Source organism: Lissotriton vulgaris, chromosome 1_1 (genome assembly GCF_964263255.1).
Source record: "Lissotriton vulgaris chromosome 1_1, aLisVul1.2, whole genome shotgun sequence".
Lineage (NCBI taxonomy): Eukaryota > Metazoa > Chordata > Amphibia > Caudata > Salamandridae > Lissotriton > Lissotriton vulgaris.
The window spans coordinates 1317902798-1317925682 of record NC_141685.1 but is presented as its reverse complement, the minus strand read 5'-3'; the positions used below and the strand labels follow the sequence as shown (position 1 = coordinate 1317925682).

The following is a 22885-nucleotide window of genomic DNA, read 5'->3' as shown; positions in this document are numbered from 1 at the left end:
GCTTTGTGTGCGTGGGTGAGGAGGCGGAAGGTGATTCTCTTGTTGATGGGGAGCCAGTGAAGGTCTCTCAGATGTCCGGAGATGTGGCTGGACCGTGGGATGTCGAGGATGAGTCTGGCAAGGCAACAGGGCCCCATCCTCGTATAAATCCCCCACTACTTGGATCCCCGCCTGCTCCCATTCCCATAACGAGGTCCAGTCACCTCCATGAGGTAACGCAGTGAGCATCCCTAGCGGTATTTCTGGCGCATAAGGGTGTTGCACGCCCGCCCTTCTCTGGCTCCTGTTCAACACAGCCTCAGTGTCTTCTCTTCCCAGGTAAGATCACTAAGGTCTAAGCGCTGCTGCATCACTGTAAAAGACAGAACATGCCTCGGGATCCCCCTACCTCTTGCTGATTCAGGGACCCTGAACTCCATGGCTACCGCCTGTGTAAGAACCTGTAGTTGCTCCGCTATGTAATACAGTTCAAAATCAGGAACAGCCAGTCCACCTTCCGCTTTTGGCCTCATCAATGTCTTGATGGCCACTCTGCGCCTCCCTGACCCCCAAATAAACCCCACTATCATGGACTTCAGGTTTGCGAACACTGAGCAAGGCACCCATTTAGGCAATGTTCTGAAAAAATACAGTAACCGAGGCAGTGCCACCATCTTCAGTAAGGCAATCCTCCCCATCACTGAGAGTGGAAGGGTACTCCAAAAAGTCATTTCTTCCCTTTAAGGATCTTACGCACCTCCCTATATTCCCTTCTAGGATATCACTGTTGCCATGATATATATGGACTCCGAGGTACGCTAGGCAAGACGGTTCCCACCGCACCGTCCTGGGCAACGCCGGCGCTATCCTTCCCAGTTGCACTGGGAACAAGCATGTTTTAGACCAGTTAACTCTCAATCCCGATATCTTCCCGAAGTCCGATAACAGCTGTGCAGCCCCCGCCAATGCGTCACCCATGTTTGCCAGAAACAACAAGTCATCCGCGTATAATGAGATTTATTGCTGTGCTCCTCTGAACTCTAGTCCCTCATACCACTGCCCCAATCGAGCCCGCGCTGCCAACGGCTCTATCGCCCTATCGCCAATGTGATCTGGCTTCTGTACCCACTGATGTTGTGTATCCGCTGACAGCGCTGAGATACCCCGGGTGATATAGCGCTCTACAAGCTTATAATAACATAACAATGCAAATAACGAACGGTGGGGAGAGCGGGCACCCCTGTCGCGTCCCACGGGCCACCGCATATTGGGGGGATACCATTTGCCCAACCTTCACTCTTGCCGTCACTGAGGTATATAGCACCGTCGTCCATCTCACAAACCCCTTGCCCAACCCAAAGCCACTCATAGTTTTATACAGGTATTTCCATTCTAGGCTGTCGAGGCCTTTTCTATGTCTACCGATAGTACTGCCGCCATGGGTGAGCCTACGGAAGCTTCTCCCAAGACCATGAACAATCTCCTGATATTAGTGGTAGTGTTCCTGGTAGGGATAAACCCAGCCTGATCCTCGTGCACCAGGTTAGTCATATGCTGCAACAGGCGCGACGCCACGATCCGACTAAGGATTTTTTTGTCCATGGTCAGCATTGACAATGGGCGATACGCTGCTGTGTCTGTGTTATCTCGTCCCGGTTTCGGTAATGGGACAATGAGGGCCTCGCGCATCGTCCCCGGTAGCTGTCCCAATTCTACCGGCAATCCTTCTACTCGCGGGGTCTTATTCTGTGCCATCTGTTTAACGGCGCTTCTAATTTCTTCAAGTGTGATGCACCGACCCAAATGTTTCGCCTGTTCCTCATCTAGTTGTGGGAGTAGCAAGTCCTCCAGGAAGGACTCTATATCAATCTCACCTACTGTTAATGTGCTGTAAATGTAATGTAAATTGATGCTTGTATAGCGCACTACTCACCCGCAAGGGTCTCAAGGCGCTTGTACGAATACCGCTGTGGAACCCATCCTGGCTTTCCCTGTGAGGCGATATGTAGAACAGCAAGGACCCCCTGATAAGAATCAATTTCCTGGGTCAGGGCAAATAATATATGTGAATAAAACACCCAGGCAAATTTCCAATACCTACTAGCACATGAAAGGTGGCATATGCCACACAAGAAATAATAATAATCGACTACTGTTTTTACACATGGAATACAATTTAATTCCTCCAGGATTGGAATAGGCACTGAAGCGAGAATTATCAGGTCCGTGGAATTTTGAGCCCAAGACCCGCCGAGGCGGGGAATTGAACCCTCGTCCCGGGCCAGACCTCTGCATCAGGGTCTGCCGATCTAACCATTGAGCCACACTTCTCCACTGACCCCATAAAACCTCTCATAATACTTCCGGAACTCATGCATAATTCCCCTTTGGGTATAGACTATATTACCGTCTCCAACTTCCAGGGCCAGGATTGGGGAGCCCCGCGTTACAGGATTTGCCAACCACGCCAATAGCGTTCCCAACTTATCGCCCTCTGCGTGAGCCTTCTTGATATACTTTCTGTAATCGAAGCAGTGTAGCCTCTCTACATCCGCGGCCAGTGCTTCCTTGGCCTCCATTACCTCCTTCTGGCGCTCCGGATGCTCCGTCCTAGCCTTTTCCGCTAACCTCAATCGTCCATCTGCAGTTTCGACGTCCTGCAGCAGGGTTTTCCTTACTCGAGTATATTTGCTTATACATATCCCCCTTATTACCACCTTAAAGGCGTCCCACTCCACCGCCCTGGTAGTAGCAGTCCCCGCATTCTCAGCGAAGTAGTGCGTTATCCCCTCTTCCACCTCTCTGCGGAACACAGGGTCCTCTAATGTCTATGGGCGCAATCGCCATGTTGAAATGTCAGCCTTTTCCCTCGTCCAGTGCAAGGTGAGCAGCAACGGGGTGTGGTCGGACATGGTTCTAGTAAGATACTCAGAGTTAGTCACGGAAGCAGCGACCTGTGAGGAACACAGTATAGCATCGAACCGAACATGAAGCTTGTGTAGTGCTGAGAAATAGGAGTAATCTCTGTCTTGTGGGTGTTGTGACCTCCACAGGTCTACCAGATGCCATCTATCCTTCCAGGCAAGCCTATATTTGGACAATCTATGTACTGGAGACTCTCGTAAGGGGGGTGAGACCTATCCAAGAGCGCATCCGCTATTGAATTAAAGTCGCCTCCCAACAGTAGTGGGCCCGCCACGAACTGCGCCAGCGTACCGGACTGTCGTTCCAAAAGTTGCACCTGCTCCACATTAGGCGCATAAACACTACATGAAGTTACTTCCCTGCCGCACAGGCGCCCCTCAACTGCTACAAATCTGCCCTCGCTGTCTATAGTTTGTTGAAGCATCTGAAAAGGGACCCCTGCTCTGATCCAAATCAATGCTCCCCTCGCAAACACTGAATAAGATGTGCTAAAAACCTGTCCCCTCCATCTACGCTGCAGTGCTAAACCCTCTGATTTAGTAAGGTGCGTTTCCTGGAGCAATGCTAAGTGCACCCCCCTCCTGACCAGGTATGCATGGACCCTGTGGCGCCTTGTCATAGTGTGTAGCCCCCGCACATTCCAAGTAATACATCGTAAATCATGTACTGTCCCCATTATCACAATTCAGCCATTTCTCCTGTCCATTGTCATTATTGAACACACCGGTGAGCCCCAGAACCCAGGTCAGTCCCCAACTCCCTCATCCCCCCACCCCACCCAAGAACAGGTCCTAAAACAAAACGGTTAGTCCCCGTCCAAACCATACTAACACACACCTCGCACCTAAGCCCAGCAGTAGCCACTGCAGGCATGCCTTAGGGGCAGCCGGGGGGGGGGGGCCTAGTGCCAACGGGTGACCGCTACTGCTCACATCTTAACTCCGCTTTGATCCCCCAACAAACCCACTCTGCCTCCCCCCGTGCACCAGTGGACAATGTATTGAAGCATCAATCATCGAGGTATCTCCCCGCCCTTGGCCAACCTCTCAAAATACCCTTTTTGTCCACCATTCACTACTATTACTCTACCACGGCATATCACGCGGTCCACTCACAACCCGTACAGCCATCCACTAGTCCCAACATCCAATATTCGAACTGTCACTCATCTAGTAATCCATCGGCTGTAGCTGGGGTGACCTGCGGCATCCGAACACTCCCAACCTCCGACATTTCAGTTTCAGATTGTGTTTTGTCCCTCTCCGTATCTGTTCTCTCCGGGGACTGCAATGTCTGACTGCTAGCTAACGCTGTCACTGCCTCCAATGCATCCCGTTTTCCCAACTCTGTTTGGGCCTGCGACGGTTTTTGCACTTTCAGCCACCTATGCCGAAGGCGCTGCGATTTACGCTGAGGCAGTCCCTCTGAGAGCTCCTGCACTCGCTGCTCCGACCGATCTGCCCCAGCTCTATACAGTTCCAGCCACTCCCAAGCGCCTGCCGGAGTTTCATAAAAGTGCGTTCCACAATCTAGCATGATCTTCAATTTTGCCGGGAATAGCAACGAGTACTGAATCCCCTCCGACCTCAGTTCTCTTTTCACTGACAAGAATGAAGTGCAACGGCGCTGGATCTCCAGAGTATAGTTGGGGAATATGATCACTCTGCCATTATCCACCTGATACGGCCCATCAGTCCGTGCCTTCTGTATCAGTATATCCCGATCTTTATAATGCAAGAGTCTAGCTACCACTGGGCGTGGAGGTCGTCCTGGTAGGGGTGGTTTGGCTGGCACCCTGTGTGCACACTCTAATGTGAAGAAGGGAGATAGACCCTCTGCAGCCACCACTGTTTTCAGCCACTGCTCCAGGTACTGCACCGTATCTGACCCCTCCACTTTTTCTGGTAAGCCCACCACGCAAATATTGTTCCGTCTATTGCGACTTTCGTCATCCTCCGCTCTCTTCTCCAGCACTTGGATGCGCTCCAGCGCATCCGCCACCTTGCTCTCCAATACCTTTTGGGCCGGTTTCACCTCCTGCAATGTCCCTTCCACCTGCTTCATTCTGTCCACCAGGTTGAAATGGTCTGCCCGCAATAGACCTAGCCCCGTTGCCACCTGCGCAATATCCTGCTGCAGAGCCGTACGCGAATCCGCCATTGCTGCTAGTATACGATCAAACTGCCTTTGCAATTGGGGGTCTTGGGCCTCCTCCGCCCCTCTGAGTCAACCTCCGACTGCAACTCGCCCTCCGGTGGCTGGGCCGTTCCGCCCGTCTTCCCTTTTGGTTTCCCCATGTTCAATAGCACTAAGTGATACCGGTGTGCCAGTACGCTCTTCGTTGTCTTCCAAGTCCCCGGACCGGTAGCGACTCCCACCGTTGTCCCACCCGAGTCGGGCGCCTCACCCAGCAGGTACCACCACCTCCTACAGTCCCAAGGTTTCGGCGCAGGAGTTAACCGTTCTTGACCCCAGCCGATGGGTATCAGCATCCGGCGAATCCAGGATTTCCCAGACTTCAAACCTCAATTGCAGGCAGCAGCTCCCGGCGACTGCAACGCCAGTGGGAGGGGAGAGGAGCTCAGCCACGGGTCCCTTCTCCCCGGGAGTATCAGAGTGTCTGTTGTGCTTCACGCTGTACTGCTCCGTGCCCGTTCCCCTCCCGGTGTCAAGTCCGATCTTGTTCCCATCAGCCCAGGCACCATCATTACAAAAATAAGAGAAAAAAATCGCCACCAGTATGGGCTCTTCTTCCACCCTCCGACGTCCGTGACTTGTATGGCAGCTGCAGTAACTTTCCCCCGTCAATCTCCTCTCCCAGGGCTGTGGCACTAATCTCCCTCCTTGTTCTGCTGCACACCTCCGTGCATGATATCCTGCACAGCTGGGGTTCCCCCTTCAGAAGGCGTCTGCATAAGAATCAGGGCCTGCTTTATGCCCTCCGCCAGGTGGATGCGCCGTCCTCTGCCATAATGAGGCCCCAGTACAATCCGCGCGCCCCCCCCCCCGCCTCTGCTTCCGCCCGCAAGCTACAGCCGCCCCACGGCCTCTCGAATGCACCGCAAAGGGCCGTGGGGCAGACCGCACTCACCAGGGCAGGTGGGAGGACGGAAGGGCTTCTCCGTTCGCTCTCCGCCTCCAAACCATTCCTTATTGCGGGGGGCTGCCTCAACACCTCCGGTCCGCCGGACTCGCCTTGCCTCCGGCCGCCGGCTTTCCGCTGTGCGCGCGGCCTCCCGGTGCTCCTCGCCAGGCCCCCACGCTCAGACCTCCAGCCGCACTCGTCCCAATCCTCTGATGACTCCGTCGTCCCTCAGACAAAGGCCCGGGCTCTCATCGCCGGCCCGCTGCCATTTTTACGCTTCCTTCTCGCTGATCACGGGCCCGTGAAAGGTCCCAGAGCCCCGCAGCACGCCCTCCTTTCCACCGGGCAGGCTCCCGGGCAGGACCACCCTCCTCCAGCAACTCATGGCGCCCCAGGGAGGTCTCAAGGGCCCGTTTAATACAGGATTATAAGGGGGATCAGCACGGAGCTCGGCGCTCGCGCAGCCAGCTCCATTGGCCTCCAAGCCACGCCCCCACAAGTTCCTCTTTAATGTAGTATTCTGCACTGAAATCTATTTCTTGAAATGTTTCCTGTTGTTAAATGTTGTTCAACCCTTTTTTCTGTGCCTACTTAATAAGACGTTTTTCCAAACACCCAAAGCAGCGAACAAATGTTTATAGAAATAGAGTAGGCAGGTAGTTTAACCTAAGAATACTTTACAAAACATGAGCCCAAAACAAACCATATAGACTAGGAATGGCTGGGAAGGCCACTGAGGGATGTGGTGCAGCAGAACAAGATGGACAGATAATTGGAGAATTTGTAATGATTACGTTGTCAAATCCTTCTGGTGACCATACATGTTGATGCATTCTTAAAGCCTCCTTGATAAGGAAACCGATCTAACATGGTGGCGAAGAACGAAAAATCTTAGTGTAATATGGTGATCACGTTTCACTGTTTTAGTGCGATCTTTTGTCGAGCTAATTTACCCTTGCATGAATATTAGGCAAGATCTGTGTGGTCACAGATCCGAATCTGTATATATCCACTTTGTGCCAAGAGCTAAGAAGTTGTTGTGTAATCCATATAACCCAGGATTGCTTGCCTGACTCTCCGAAAATTCTCTTTTCATTGTGTAGGGCAGAGGACATCACTGTAAAGTTAGTTAGACATTCAGAATTTGGCATTTTCCAGTTTGCCTACCATTTGCATATCTTCCCTAATACTCTAATATGACATCTCCTTCTGTAACTTCAGCCATTTTTATGTTGCATATTTGTGAATGACATGTTCTCCAGTATTGGGGTGTCTTTCATAGATTCACATGCTTGAATATTCCCCGTCGTCGGAGTGGGAGTCCCACGGTAAATAAAATAGCAATAAATACTAAATATATAATAATATATAATAAATATATATAAACATAATAAGGAAAAACCCAAAAATGCATACAAGAAGCATAGGGTACCTAACCAAAAAGTTCTCCATAGGAATGCATGGGAATATAACAGTTGCAATGCAGCCTATCCTTGTCATTATGTTAGTCCAAACTGCTGCCAATCAGGCGCCAGCAGCCCTCTAGAACCTTCTCCTCAGAGCTCAAGTCCTCAGATTTTCTACCGCACGTCGTGTGTAAGGGAGTCTCCCTGAGCTCTGCTCAGTTTTCTTCTCTTCAAGTGTTTCCAGTTTCTCCACAATGTCTTCAAGTAAGAAGTCTCTCTTCAGAGCTTGTTCCTCCTGTGGAAAGCTGAGATTATTTCATGACAATATACTTTCTGATGCTGAAAGTCTTGTTTCAGGCCGTTCTAAAGCAGCTTCTAAGCGTGGTAGTGTGCAGGAGGTGCCTTCCCCATTTCTTAAAAAGAGGAAACTATCCCTCGCTTTGACCCCTGCGGTGTCTTCACCATTACCTACCATGTCTGGGCCCACGAGACATAGCTCTCAGGCTCCTTCTGCTTCAAATTCCAGTTTTTCTGTGAAGAAAACGGATTTTCCGTCGACGACGGTAGTTTCAGCTCCGTCGACGAGAATGGCTGTCTCTGGATCAAAATCGACGACGACAGTCACGACGACGCTGGCCTCTGGATCGTCGTCGGCTTCGGCGTCGACGTCTTCATCGTCGATGAGAGTGGTTCTCAGTTCTAAGACTGTTTCTTCTTTAATACCAATTTCATCTTCGTCGACGAAGAGAGTTCACTCGTCGACGACCCGGTCGTCGTCGACGAAAGGATCGAAGACTCTGGGTTCGTCTACGCCCTCGATACCGTCGACGTCTGTCCCGTCGACGAGAGGACCTGTTCCATCTGTCCCATCGACGACCGCTCCGTCGACGACCGCTCCGTCGACGACCGCTCCGTCGACGACCGCTCCGTCGACGACCGCTCCGTCGACGACCGCTCCGTCGACGACCGCTCCGTCGTCGACCGCTCCGTCGACGACGGCTCCGTCGACGAAGACCTTGAAAGTGAAGGTTCCGTCGACGACAGCGACGACGATGCCCATGAAGATTACTCCGTCGACGGTCTCCTCGTCGGCGACGCCATCCAAGCCAGTTCCCTCGCAGAAGACGACTGATGTCATGCCGTCGACGCGTACGCAGGACACAGTTTCCACGCCAGCCTCTTCATTTGCTTCAATGCCTTTATTGCCTCTACAGTCCAGCAAATCTGTCCAGTTCGGGACTTTTACAGAAGGAGAAATGATTAATCCTCCATCTCCTTTGTTTGCTACTGATTCAGATCAAGAGTCTGATGACCAAGCTCAAAGTCTTTCGGACTTGAACATAAAGTGCCAAGACTTCAGTAACGATGAAGAGGATCAGTATGGCCAACATCAAGCGACTCACCCTCAAGTACCAGCTGCGATGTTGCCTATATCAATGATATCGAACCTCCAAAGTACGTTGGAAGATTACAATCGACGATTCCCACCATCTCCACAGGTTACCGCTGCCCCATCGGTGTTGAACCCAGTTACGGAGCCGGCACTGGCTCCTTCACAACCGGCGCCGCCTGTTACTGTTCACAGGAGTACATCAGTTCGAGTTCACACAACCATTTATCCAGATGATGATGATGACGAGAATCCTCCAGAGCGTGAGGATGGAGAAGTTTCTGATGTGGATGAGGATGGTGAAGAACATTTAGCGGAGTGGGATGACTATCGTGCTCAGACACCATCCCCTTCTCAGGTGCCGCCAGGGGATTCTCCTCCAGTGGATATTGCAGGCTTCCACCAATTAATGGACAGGGCGGCGCAACGGTTCAAATTACCACGAGCCCACAGAGAGGAAGATTGCTTCCTATATGATTTCAAGAACCAACCATTAAAACAGATACACACAGTCCCGATTATAGACTTCATCTGGACTGAAGGGGTGAAATTAATGAAAACGCCTAACTCTTTACCAGCACAACTGCCGAGGTTGGAAAAGAAATATAAGGCGCTGGTGGGATCTCCAGCATGCCTTACAGGTCAACCTAAGCCCGATTCTGTCGTCACGCAGGCAACTCAAAGAGGTTCGAAGAATCCAGCGTCTACAATCACCGCTCCTCCAGACCGAGAGGGCCGTCGCCTAGATGCTATTGGGCGTAAATTTTCCTCCATGTCCTCTACAACGGTTCGAGTAGCTAACGCTATGGCTATCTTAGGTCGTTATGACCGTCAGGCTTGGGCTGATATGTCCGCCTATGTGGCGTTACTCCCGGATGCTTCCAAGGCAGAAGCACAGAAAATTCTGCAAGAAGGAGAAAGAACTGCAGAGGAACTCATTGATTGTGCAGTGCATGTGGCCTGCACTGGTTTTCGCCAACTCGCTGGAGCGGCCGTCCTGCGTCGACAAGGTTGGCTACGCTCAACTTCGTTTCGACAGGAAGTTCAGACAAGAATCCTGGATATGCCATATGACGGCGAGTCATTATTTGGAGCGCATATTGATGAAGCGCTACAATCCATAAAAAAGGACACGGACACTGCACGTGCTTTGGGTACCCTTCAATTTAAGAAGCAGCCCTTTCGGGGTGCTCGAGGACGTGGCACTACATCCACTTTTCGTGGAGGAAGCAGTCAATATCGGTCCTTTAACCAAGGTAACCAACGTTTCACCGGTAACCGTCAACAGTCTTCCCGTCAGCAACCTGCCAGAAATTACAGAGGAAAGTCCACTTTCAGGGGACAATCCAACAAACGTCAATGACTTGTCTGTCGAACGGAAAATTGGAGGTCAAATCTCTCTGTTTGGTTCTCAATGGTCCTCCATTACTACGGACCGTTGGGTACTCGACATTGTGAAAAAAGGCCATGCATTGGAATTTGTCGAGGTACCTCCTCCAACGCCACCTTCCGGACCACCACCTCCGCACCTCAAGGAACTTTTTTCATCAAGTTCGCCTTCTCATTCAAAAAGGTGCGGTGGAAGTAGTACCAAAGTCTCAGAGAGGGAAGGGGTTTTATTCCCGTTTTTTCCTTATCGTCAAGAAGAACGGAGAATGGAGACCCATATTGGACTTGAGAGCACTCAATCACTATCTCAAGGATCAGACCTTCCGTATGCTAACGCTTACAGAAATCTTGCGTTTACTCTGTCGGAGATTTCATGACGACCATCGATCTCCGAGACGCCTACTTCCATGTCCCAATACTCGCAGGTCATCGAAAGTTCCTGCGCTTCAAGGTGGGGCACCTTCATTTCCAATTCAAGGTCCTTCCATTTGGCCTCCGGTCGGCCCCCCGAGTCTTTACAAAAATGTTGGCTCCGGTCATGGCCTTTCTTCGTCTCCAAGGCATCCAGATATTCCCATATCTCGACGACTGCCTCCTGAAATCGCAATCCCGCTCACAACTCCAACACCATACTTCCATTTGTCAGACAGTATTCCGCTCCTTGGGTCTGTCCATCAATCTGGAGAAATCTCAATTGCAGCCAACAACTTGCAAGGATTTCCTATGAGCAACGCTGGACACCAAACTAGCAAAGGCGTTTGTCTCCCGGGAACGTCAGCAAAGGATTCTCCGATTAGTGTCGCTACTTCTGGCAAAGAGGTGCGCTTCAGTCCGTTTGTTGAAGTCCTTTCTAGGGATGGCTTCGTCGTGCATCGCTCTTGTCCCTCATTGCCGACTACGAGCGCGACCTATCCAACAGGCTCTAGACAAACAGTGGCGTCAAGTCACCGGTTCCTTCAACAATCAAGTTACCATCACCGTCCCCATGAAGAAAGCGCTCAGATGGTGGGCACAACCACATCAGCTAGCGGCAGGCACGTCCTTTCTGTTCAACACCCCGGATCTAACTTTAACGACGGATGCATCCCTGGAGGGTTGGGGAGCTCACCTCCAAGACCTTTCCGTCAAGGGGAAATGGACTTTGCATCAAAAGACCTGGCACATCAACAAATTGGAGCTCATGGCTATCTTTTTGGCCCTGAAATCATTTCAACCAGTGCTGCAAGGGGAGTCGGTTCTCATACAGACGGACAACACAACCTGCATGCATTACATAAACAAGCAGGGCGGAACAAGGTCTCCGGTGTTATCCCGCCTGGCAGAGGCGATTTGGGACTGGTCCATCAATCATCAGATCACAATCACCGCAGTTCATCTTCCGGGGTTGTCCAACCTTCTGGCGGATTCCCTAAGCAGATCCAGATCATCCAACCACGAGTGGGAACTCCACCAGCCAACACTCGATATGGTCTTTCGTCGTTGGGGATTCCCGGAAATCGACCTCTTTGCAGCTCCAGAGAACCGCAAATGCCCCGCTTACGCAAGCTGGCATCCCCACAAAGGATCCCAAGGCAATGCCCTTTTGATGGATTGGTCGAATCTCTTCGCCTACGCCTTTCCTCCGATCCCTCTAGTGCCACGAGTACTTTGGAAGATTCGGAGAGAACCCTGCCACATCCTTCTGATTGCTCCCAGGTGGCCGCGACAGGCGTGGTTCTCGGAGCTGCTACTCCTGTCTCAATGCAAACCCATTCTTCTTCATCCTCGAATGGATCTTCTTTCCATGAACAGGGGTCAAATCTACCATCCAGACCCCTCTTCTCTGAGCTTATCAGCCTGGAACCTGAACACTGTGAATTTGCACATCTAACCATCCCTCAGGAGTGTCGTAACATCCTTGCTCAGGCCAGGGCTCCATCAACTATAAAGACCTATAAGTTGAAATGGAAACGCTTTTGCCACTGGTGTGCAGACGCCGGAGTACATCCTTTGCGTGCCACGCCCGCTGAGCTCCTCCCTTTCTTTTTCCAACTGGCTCAGTCGGGTTTGTCACATGCTACTTTAAGAGTTTTTCTGGCGGCAATATCACGCTTCCGCCATGATGGCTCCGCCTCCCTATGTTCATCCAGGTTAATACGTCAATTTTTCAAGGGACTTCTTCGGACTTTTCCTCCAGTTCGGCGTCCCCCTCCCCAGTGGCGCCTCAACATTGTCCTATCACAATTAATGACTGCACCTTTTGAACCAATCCACAAAGCAGACCTCAAGTATGTCACCTGGAAGGTCGCGCTTTTACTTGCTTTGACGTCTTCACGTCGAGTGAGTGATATGCATGCATTCACGATCAAACCACCATTTCTACAGTTTAAACCGGATTCTGTGCTTTTACGCACTAACCCTACTTTTCTTCCAAAAGTGCCTTCAGACTTCCATATTAATGAGCCTGTTATACTGAAGTCTTTCTTTGCCAACCCGCAATCTCCTGCGGAACAACGCTTGCACTCTTTGGACATTAGAAGATGTTTAAGGTTTTACATCAGCAGAACAGCCCAGTTCCGAAAGTCGGATCAGCTCTTTGTGGCCTATGGCCGCTTTCAAAAAGGGCGGCCAGTCACCAAACCTACGGTAGCCCGCTGGGTGGCTTCGGCGATTGCTTTCTGCCATCAGAAAGCGGGAAAGCCTTTACAGACTGCAGTACGGGCCCACTCTACCAGATCTATGGCCTCTTCGACTGCACTCTTTGCCGGAGTTCCATTGCATCAGATTTGCAGAGCAGCCACGTGGTCCAGCAGGCACACGTTCACAAAGCACTACAATCTGGGTGCCATGGCTGAAGGAGATACCGCAGTGGGACAAGCTGTGCTCCGTAATCTTTTTCAATAAGGTGAGCCTCTATTCTACCCTCCTCCTAATAGTTTCCAGTTTTATGCATGTCTTCTCTATGTACACATATAGTTGTATAACTTCTATGACATGGGTCATTACACCCGTTGATTCCAACCTTTTGTTTATACATTGCATTCTGGAAACTTTGTGTTGGGATACGGACTGCTAACTATTCTATATTCAAGCATGTGAATCTATGAAAGACACCCCAATACTGGAGAAGAACAATTGTTACTTACCTGTAAACAGGTGGTTCTCCAGTATTGGTGTCTTTCATAGATTCACATGCGACCCTCCCATCCTCTCCTCAGAGGCTCTCTTCTCCTCATAGACTCTTTGGTCACTCTTGTGCTACGAAAATCTGAGGGCTTGAGCTCTGAGGAGAAGGTTCTAGAGGGCTGCTGGCGCCTGATTGGCTGCAGTTTGGACTAACATAATGACAAGGATAGGCTGCATTGCAACTGTTATATTCCCATGCATTCCTATGGAGAACTTTTTGGTTAGGTACCCTATGCTTCTTGTATGCATTTTTGGGTTTTTCCTTATTATGTTTATATATATTTATTATATATTATTATATATTTAGTATTTATTGCTATTTTATTTACCGTGGGACTCCCACTCCGACGACGGGGAATATTCAAGCATGTGAATCTATGAAAGACACCAATACCGGAGAACCACCTGTTTACAGGTAAGTAACAATTGTTCTTTTCCTTGCTGCTCCTTAGTCTAGAGTATGTGATCATAACCAAGAACCTAAATAAAAACATGCAGTACATGAGGTTACTGCAGATTGTTGTGTACATTTATGCTCTGGAATTTGTCACATTGTCTTGTATTCTTGGTGATATTTATCCTCCTCTTTGGTGGGATCTGATAAATGTATACCTCTGAAAGGATTCTGTAGATCAGTTGCTGCTATGGTGTTCATGATCAGGTCAATAAAGTATGCAGGGGAAATAAAGTACTTTGATTTTTTTAAAAATCTTTTTTATTATATTTTATATTTGCATGTTGACAGACATTTTCAAGACATATCGCATTGCGATCATTCTGTTACATTACATTGGATTCATGGTCATTACTGTATTTTTACATTAGGTTAAACAAGTCTTACTCTGTATTGGTTACATGTTCTACTTTTGTGCACATACTGTTTGTTACTGCAAGTTTCAAAACTTTGGAGGCGGATTGTAATGGAATGGGGACAAATTAATACTTAATAGGTGTGAAAGTTGGGACCGGCTCTTGTGTGTTCCAGACTCTACCTCTACATTATTTATTGGGTATAATCTCAAATAAATGATGAGATTCTTGGGAAATGGGTGACTTTTTCCCACAAATGGTGATCATTATGTATTAATTTATTTAATTATTGGTCCCAAAAAGTAGTAATTGACATTCCAACTTAGTTAACTGGAATTAGAGTGGGGCTTTTGACAGTTGTAATTTGTGACTATAAATATAACATTTTGCTAGGTATTATTGAATCTCGCAGGGGACTTTGCGGTTGGTTAATCTATCCTGGGGATCAGATTTATTTGTTCTGTCAGGTAAATGACTAAAGTCCCTGGCATAGGACTGGGCCATACAAATCTAATTGAAGGAGTGAATGGAGTGTTCACATCAATTTGGGTCCTACTTGTTGTTTTGTGGTCTGGCTGCTAATGTTTGAAGCTGGGCACAATAGAAAAGAATGTTAGGTGCTCAGTTCTTAGGTTAAAGAAACTGTATTTCAACAATAGCTGTAACGCTTCTTTCTAGGCCTGATGGGAAGGTACAGTCACACCGCTGCTGCAGCTGGAATGTGCCTAGTCTCTCTTGGAAATGATTTGCGCTCTTTGTTCACATTCTTCTTGCAGAGTTTTTGTTTGTTTCCAGTTTTATCAGGGAGAGTGGGGCAACTCCACACATTTCTGCTGCAATTCCTTGAGAGAAGTGTTGTTTGTATTGATGGTAAGTGGCTATACCCAAGCAGACTACCATGTTGTGTTGAAGCTATGCTGGGCTATCTGTGGTTTGGCAGGCTTTTCTGATCCCTTTTTTTGAGCTCAGTATTTTGTTTGCACCCATCTTGGCAATAGCGTGGATTGCAATTGTGGGTTAGTTTATGAATAGCGCATTGTTAACCGAAAAGCCACTAAAAAGATAACACTATTAGTGTTTGGTATCTTTTTTTTTTTTTTAGTATTCTTTTCCCTAATTTGAATTGTTATTTGTATGATGTGTTCTACCCTTTTACTTTGTTCATGCCGTTCTTGGGTAAGAAAAATGCCACCATCCCCATCTCTTTTACAGCACTATAGAGCTGTTGCTTTTGTGGGTTTTGTTGAGCGGGTTAGAAATTGCTGGATAAAAAATGGCGGGTTTTTGAATGTTCCAAATGCCACCTTTGGTGACCTTGCTGTGGCGGATGAGCATTGCTCTTGGCTAGTCAGGACTGATGTCACTAATTGAATTAAGTGAATTTCCGAATTGAATATTTCTCACAGAAGTTGAATGCAAATATAATGGTATTTATTTTCGCAATTGTGACTTCTTAATATGAAAAGCCTTACATACTTTTATTTCATAGCACTCTATTTCTCTACATGGCTTTCTTAAACTGCTCTTTTATTCTAAAAAGTAAGCTCAAAATCTAGTCATTCTGTACAAATTTAGGCCTTTGCTCTACGTGTGTAATTCAGAACCGAGAGATTTGCACCCAGCATGTGAAGTACCAAAGCTGCTCTCCATAAATTCTATGTCCGGAACGGAGGCTTGATTATGCTTTCCTTATTCGCTTTAATATTTAAAACCAAGAAACACATCCATTAAAACATCAAAAAAAATTCTTTTCCCATGAACACAATGGAAACAACAAAGTTAATTGGTCCTTTCAGAGTTTATGGAACCAGGCACCGATAAAGTCCTCTGTTGCTGTTCCATCCCTCTCTTCGCTGCTCAGCAGCCAGTTAAGAGGTGTTTTTTTGTTTCTCCTGAATTCACTGTGGTGGTGTGGGTTAATGTGGTGGTGTGGGTTAATGTTAGCCTGCTCCGCTTGTTATTATTGTTCTGTGGTCTCTGAGCTTAGTTATTGCCGAAAATAGTGGTTGGGAGTTTTCTTGTGCCACATCAGTGTTAAGTTTTCTCTTTCAGATTCCCTATACGCTCGCAGGGACGCGTAAGTGCTCCTTACGCTGTCACGCAGGGGGAATTCATTTGGGGCCCCCTTTGTTAAGGCATTGGGTAAATTTGTGGAACATTTATGTTGCTTGACAAGGCGCAGTCCAATGTCAAGAGAGTATTTACCCCTCATGTTTTGTCTGGGGCCGGCCGAGGCAAGGGCTGCTCGGTCAGCTGCTTTTATCCTCCCCTGAAAGGGGAAAGATTAGGGCGAGGACAATATCAAACCAACCCAGTCTTTACCAACTTCTACTTTACCAGAGGACAGCGCTTTTGTGGCCATGGATGATTCAAGGGAGAAAATGGCAATGCCGCAAAGCTAAGTGCTTTTCCGTCCACTCTTATAAGGGTAGCGGGCGTTTGGCTCAGTTCCTCCCAGCATGGCCGGCCATTATTTCGGACGCTTGAGTCTTGCAAGCAGTGCAGGGGTTCCATATCGAAGTTTTGCGGTTCCCCTCGTCAAGTCTCCTGCCCTCGCCCAATTTGTTTCTCCTCCCACAACGCAGCACTCCTAAACAATGAGATTCAGGCCCCCTTCACAAAGGGGCCATCTGGCATTCAGAAACTCCTCTCATTGTTTTCCTCGGCAACCTCTTTCTGGTCGACAAATCTGACTGGGGTCGCAGACCGGTGATCAGCCTCCAAGATTTCAACGAGTGGCTGATATACCGCTACTTCAAAATGGAGGGCATTCACCTCCTCTGAGATGTCTTGATACTGGATGATTGGCTGGTGTGCCTAGATCCGAACGATGCTTACCAACAGTTCCAGTTTTTCCAAACTTTCGAGTTCATGACTCTTCCCTTTAGCCTGTCGTCAGCAGCATGGTGCTTTACGAAGGTATTCGAGCCCACATTAGAATTCGTATGGGCACAGGGAATCTGGCACTTTGTCTACCTGGATGACATTCTCCTGTTGACCCAGTGCCCCACAAAACTGGTGTCACCCCTCCAGGCGGCGAATAATCTCTTGCAGGACCGGGGTTTCGTAATCAATGTACCAGAAGGCGACCTTCCTAGGCTTCGTCATTGACTTCACTTTGGCTTCTTTTAGCCTTCCCTCTTGGAAAATGGCAAAAATCCGGCACCAGCTCCACCAAAAGCTGCCCAAGTCTCGCACATCCATCAGGCAGCTTGCTCGTTTGGTGGGTCTCCTTTCTTCGTCGATCCATGCGATCTTTCCAGGACTCCTGCATTATCGGAACGTGCAGGGTCTCAAGGCACGCCACCTAAAGAAGGGCCATACGTATGCGCAACCCGTTACACTGTCGGGCAAAGCCAGAGAGAAAATAGAATGGTGGGTCATGCACATGGGGGCGTGGAACGGGAGAGCAATCTTCGGTTCGGCTGTCAATTTGGTCACAGAGTCAGACAGCAGGTTAGGCCAGAGAGCAAGGTATGGAGAGTTCTCCACAGGCAGCAGTTGGTCACCACACAAACCGAGTTTACAAATAAACTGTTTAGAGCTGCTGGCAGGGATATTCGCTGTTCTGTGTTGGACCAAGGACATGGTCCAGTCGTCGGTCCTCTGAAGAAATGGACAATGTGTCAGCGGTGTTATATATCAATCACTTGAGGGGCACCAGATCTTGCACATTTGCAGAGATGGCGAAGGAATTCTGGAATTTCTGTCTAGAGAATCGGGTCTCCGTCACAGCGGAATACTTGCCAGATTGGGGAAACCAGGTAGAGGACTCACATTCTCTGCACCTCAAGGATTCCAGCATATGGAAACTGGATCCTCAGGTCTTTCACTGATTAGCTAACAAATTGGGTTCATTCTCGATCGATCTATTCGCATCCCGCCTCGATCATCAGTTGCCACCGTTGTTCAAGTGAAGACCGGATCCCCAGGTGAAGGCGACTGATGCTTCCTCCAGGATTGGGGCCTTGAGAAGGGCTATACTTTTCCTCCCTTTTCGATGATCACTCAGGCTTCTGCTCAGGTCCACAGGTCTCAAGTGTGTTTTCCAGTTCTTCTGGATCTTTTCTTGGATTCTCCAATCCGACTCTCCCAATTTCCTCGCATTCTGATGAGCCCGGATCTCAAACCACATTGGTTGGTGGAGGAGGGCTCGCTATCACTGATGGCGTAGCGGATTACGGGCAATTCTGTATGTTCCTGGCCTTTCGTGCCACGCTGAGTTTCTCCTCTCCAAAGCCTGGTCTGATGGTACTACCAAATGTTACAATTTATCCTGGTCTAAGTGGGTACGCTGGTGTGTGCGACGGGGAGTGGATCCTTGGGCGCTGATGTAGTGCAGATACTGAATTTCCTGTCCAGCCTCGAGGAGGAGGGTCTAGTGTATCGGTCAAATAATATTCGCTTGACAATTTCAGCATGACATGCCCTTGTAGACGGGGCTCCGGTGGGTCAGCACCCCTTTATAAACTGTCTGCTTTGGGGGATTCGGCTCCCTCTCCCTTCAGAGCCGCGTTACACAACCCTTTAGGACGTGAATATTGTGCTCCAATGTTTTCTGGTCATGGCAACGGAATCTATTTTTATCTTGGAAACAGCGGTCATCAAAGTTGCCCATGTTGCTTTGCTTGTCAATCTTGTAGAAGAGTGTCAGATGTTCGAGCTTTGGACCCAACGACCCGTGTGTTTTCCCCCAACTGGGTGTTTTTTTGCAGTCAGTAGGCGTAATAAGTCTAATACTCTAACAATTTCCTATACAGCTTTTACAGTCTCCCAAGCTCCATGTGTGTTGTAATGCCTAAAGGCTTATGAGCAAATGACTGACTAGGTGCGACTACCCGGGGAAGAGACAACTCCTCATTGCTCTGAGAATGCCCTATAAGGCGGTGTATTCCTCAACCATAGCCCAGTGGGTCTGTTGGGTGATGCAAAAAGCTGGAATAGATACCAAGAAGTTTGGGGCACTTCTGACTAGGGGAGCAATGGCTTCAAAACCTTTTCGTTTAGGTGCACTTCTTGAGGACCGTATGCGTGCTGCTGACTGGTCTTCAGACTCTTCCTTCAAGGGATTCTGTTTGAAGCCGGTGGTGGATTTTGTTCAATTTGAACTAGCCGAATTGTCACCTCCGGTCCAGACACAGAATGAACATTTACCTAGCAGAAGTAAAGGTAAGTTTCAATTCTATTAAGGACTCGGAGGCGAGGATTATCCCACCCGGCGCTCGACACAATGCAACCCTCCCCATTCTGGAGTGAGTAATTTGGTTTTGCATTGGAGTTATTGAATTGGTGCTTTGTACCTGAGAGGTTCGGAAAGGCCATTGTAATGTTGGTTTTACTTTTATGGAGGTGTTGTTTACTGTATGCAGTGAAATTCTCTACATTGATTATTCTCGATTTCAAAGGTGGTGAAGTGGTCACTGATAATATATGTCTTTGCATGGAATGATGGCTCGAAACAAGATGCGTGAGATGAATGGATTGCGAGATTCGCACAAAGAAAGAGGGGAAAAGGAACCGCAACAGAGGACTAGATCGGTGCCTGGTTGCAGAAACTGTGAAAGGACTTATGAACTTTGTTGTTTCCCTGATGTTCACGGAAAAACTAGTTTTTTTGATGTTTTATTGGCTTTAAATATTAAAGCGACGATTGAAAGCATAATGCTCACCTCAGTATCCTTAATAGAATTGAAACGTAACCTTACTTCAGTTAAGCAGTGATTTGTAACGGATAGTTCTGCAACCCAGCTGTACACCGGACTCCTGATTTTCTTTATTTTGAAGTTAATTATATAAATGTGTACTTTTTTTTTTTTTGGTCTGCAATTAGCCAATAGTTTTAGATTTTTCTTAAAGTATATATGTAATACAAGTGTGAGCCGATTCAGCCAGCCCTCCTCATCCATTTGGTCTGTTATTGAGGCCTTGACATTTTTCTTCTAACCCCTATAGAATACAGCATGGGGCAGCCCACTTCAGACATAGGCTGACTTAAACATAATTGCAAGTGAGGGCATTCTTCCCTTTCACAATGAGCACATCCACACACATGAGTACTAGGGACTGCTTTGAGAATTTTGTTTTTGTTTTGCAGACCAAAAAAGGTTTTTCCATTTATCCACTGCAATTTTTAATTTATTTATTTAATATTGACGAGGGCTTGGTAGATTCCCCAACAGTCACTTTTTGTACAAACCATGACAAAACAAAGCAAGGACTAGCAAACCAAAAGGCTGCCAGCTAACACCAGGATTATTGTCTGTGCCGGTGCTTGTTCAGTCCTATAAATTAATCTGCATTGTGGCAAAACGCCACTTGTTAATGATGACTGTCTTGTATGAATTATTAATATAACGTTTTTCCATGTGATGTGCATTCCACAGGGCAATCCTATGAAATCCGGATGCTAGACAATAGGAAAATAGGCGAACTGCCCGAAATAACTGGAAAATTAGTCAAGGTAGGATACAAAATCTATTGATTAAAATATATTCTGTTAATTAATTGAAATTTGGAAAGAGAGAAAATAAAATCATTTATGTACAAGTGCAAGCTCCAGCCCTGCAATTCTGAAACTGCATAAGCCTCCACCAGAGTTCTATGCTAGAGTCAGTTGTGTGTCCTTGGACGTTCTTTTCCTGCTAGCGGATGGGAACTGGTCCAAAAGATTTTGGCATCCATTTTCTTGTTATCCGTCGTGAATTGATTGGAATTGCTTGTGCCTTCACATTCCCCAGCCCCAAACCCAATATTTAGGAGTGGGTCGGTACAGTGTTCCTTTTTTCAAAACTAGCAGGTTAAGGTCATAAGCATGCTTTCCAGAGCTATGTAGTAAAATTGTGACTTGCTTCTTTGCCTAGCAAATGTAGTCATTGGGCTGAAGGCCAAGCTTTAGTGCGCTCATAATTCTGAAAAGCCTAGTCCAAGAACTCCTGGCTTGACTTTAAACAAGATAGATGGCTGCTCTATGTTCTTGGTTGCATGGAGGCGTTTGGCAGAAGTTCTTGAAATCTGCTTGTTTTGCTCCAGGATTTCTGGGTGATCACAAACCCAAGTATTGCAGAGACCTTCCATGCCCCAATTACTGTGCCGAGTAGAAATGTCTGCACCAGCTAACAAGATAATGCATCCTCACGCAATACCTGTGACCCCAACACCACCGTCGGAGGAACACTCCTCTACAGACCCCCCTGGACCCCGGGCTCAGTTCAGCGACTCCATCGCCGAGCTCGCCAGCACCCACGCACTCTCCTCCACGGACTACATCCTCCTCGGGGACCTGAACTTCCACCTCGAGAACAACAACCACGCCAACTCCGCCACCCTGATCAACAACCTCGCCAACCTTGGCCTCAGACAACTCGTCACCGCACCCACCCACGCTGCCGGCCACACGCTGGACTCAAACTTCTCACACAGGCACCCACGTCGCCTTTGACCACTCCACCGAACTCCACTGGACCGACCACCGCTGCATCCATTTCGCCTTCAAGAAACCAACCACGCACCACCGCACCCAACAGCTGACTCGCCGCTTCTGGAGCAAAGTCACCGAAGACCAGCTGATCACCACCCTCGCCCAGAACCCACCCGCCGACCCCACCAACCCAGACGCCGCAGCCTGCAACCTCAGACAGTGGATCGACGACTACGCCAACACCCTCGCCCCGCTCAAGAAACCCTCCAACAGCCACGCCAGCAAGAGAGCCACCTGGTTCACCGACTAGCTTCAGACCTCCAAACGCGCATGCCGGAAACTGGAGAAGATATGGCTCCACGAACGCACACCGGACAACCACGCAGCCCACAAGGACGCCACCCGCAGACATCACCACCTCATCAGATTAGCCAAGAGATCCTCCTTCAAAGACCGCTTGGATAACAACGCACACGACAGCAAGGAGCTCTTCAGCATCGTAAAGGAACTCTCCAACCCTAGCGCCAACGCCAACGACATCCCGCCCTCACAAGAACTGTGCGACTCACTAGCCATCTTCTTCCACCGCAAGATCGCTGACATCCACGACAGCTTCAACACCAGGACCACCCCGACTACGCCAGACTCCACCTCCCCAGTGAACACTAACAGCGCCAACCGCCTGACCTCCTGGTCCAAAGTCCACGACGACGAGACACGCAAGGTCATGAACTCCATCCACTCAGGATCTCCGTCAGACCCGTGCCCACACCACGTAATTAACAAAGCAGACGCAGCCATCGCACCCCAACTGCGGAAGGTTATCAACATCTCCTTCGAAACAGCGACATTCCCGGAAAGCTGGAAGCACACCGAAATCCCAAGGCGGACCTCCAGAACTTCCGGCCCATCTCCCTGAGCCCGTTCCCGGCAAAGGTCATCGAGAAAATCGTCAACATGCAATTAGCCCGCCACGTGGAAGACAACAACATCTTGGACCCGTCCCAGTCCGGATTCAGACAAAACCACAGCACCGAGACAGCCCTCATCGCCGCCACAGACGACATCAGGCACCAACTAGACAACGGCAAAACATCAGCCCTCATTCTCCTGGACCGGTCAGCCGCCTTCGACACGGTCTGCCATCACACTCTAAAGACACGCCTCCTAGAAGCCGGAATCCAAGAGAAGGCCCTTTGAATGGACCACGTCCTTCCTCTCCGGCAGAACCCAGAGCGTCCGCCTCCCACCCTTCCGATCCGAAACCACCGACATCATCTGCGGCGTCCCCCAGGGCTCATCTCTCAGCCCGACGCTGT

At 48.8% G+C, this 22885-nt stretch overlaps 1 protein-coding gene across 1 annotated transcript in view; it reads left to right on the top strand.

The window, feature by feature from the left end:
* TFCP2 (transcription factor CP2) overlaps window positions 1-22885 on the top strand; it is a 311771-nt gene that overhangs the window by 72417 nt on the left and 216469 nt on the right. Inside the window, exon 3 of the mRNA XM_086965818.1 lies at window positions 20533-20609. Within this exon, the coding sequence (XP_086821944.1) occupies window positions 20533-20609 (77 nt within the window). The remainder of the gene's footprint in view (window positions 1-20532; window positions 20610-22885) is intronic.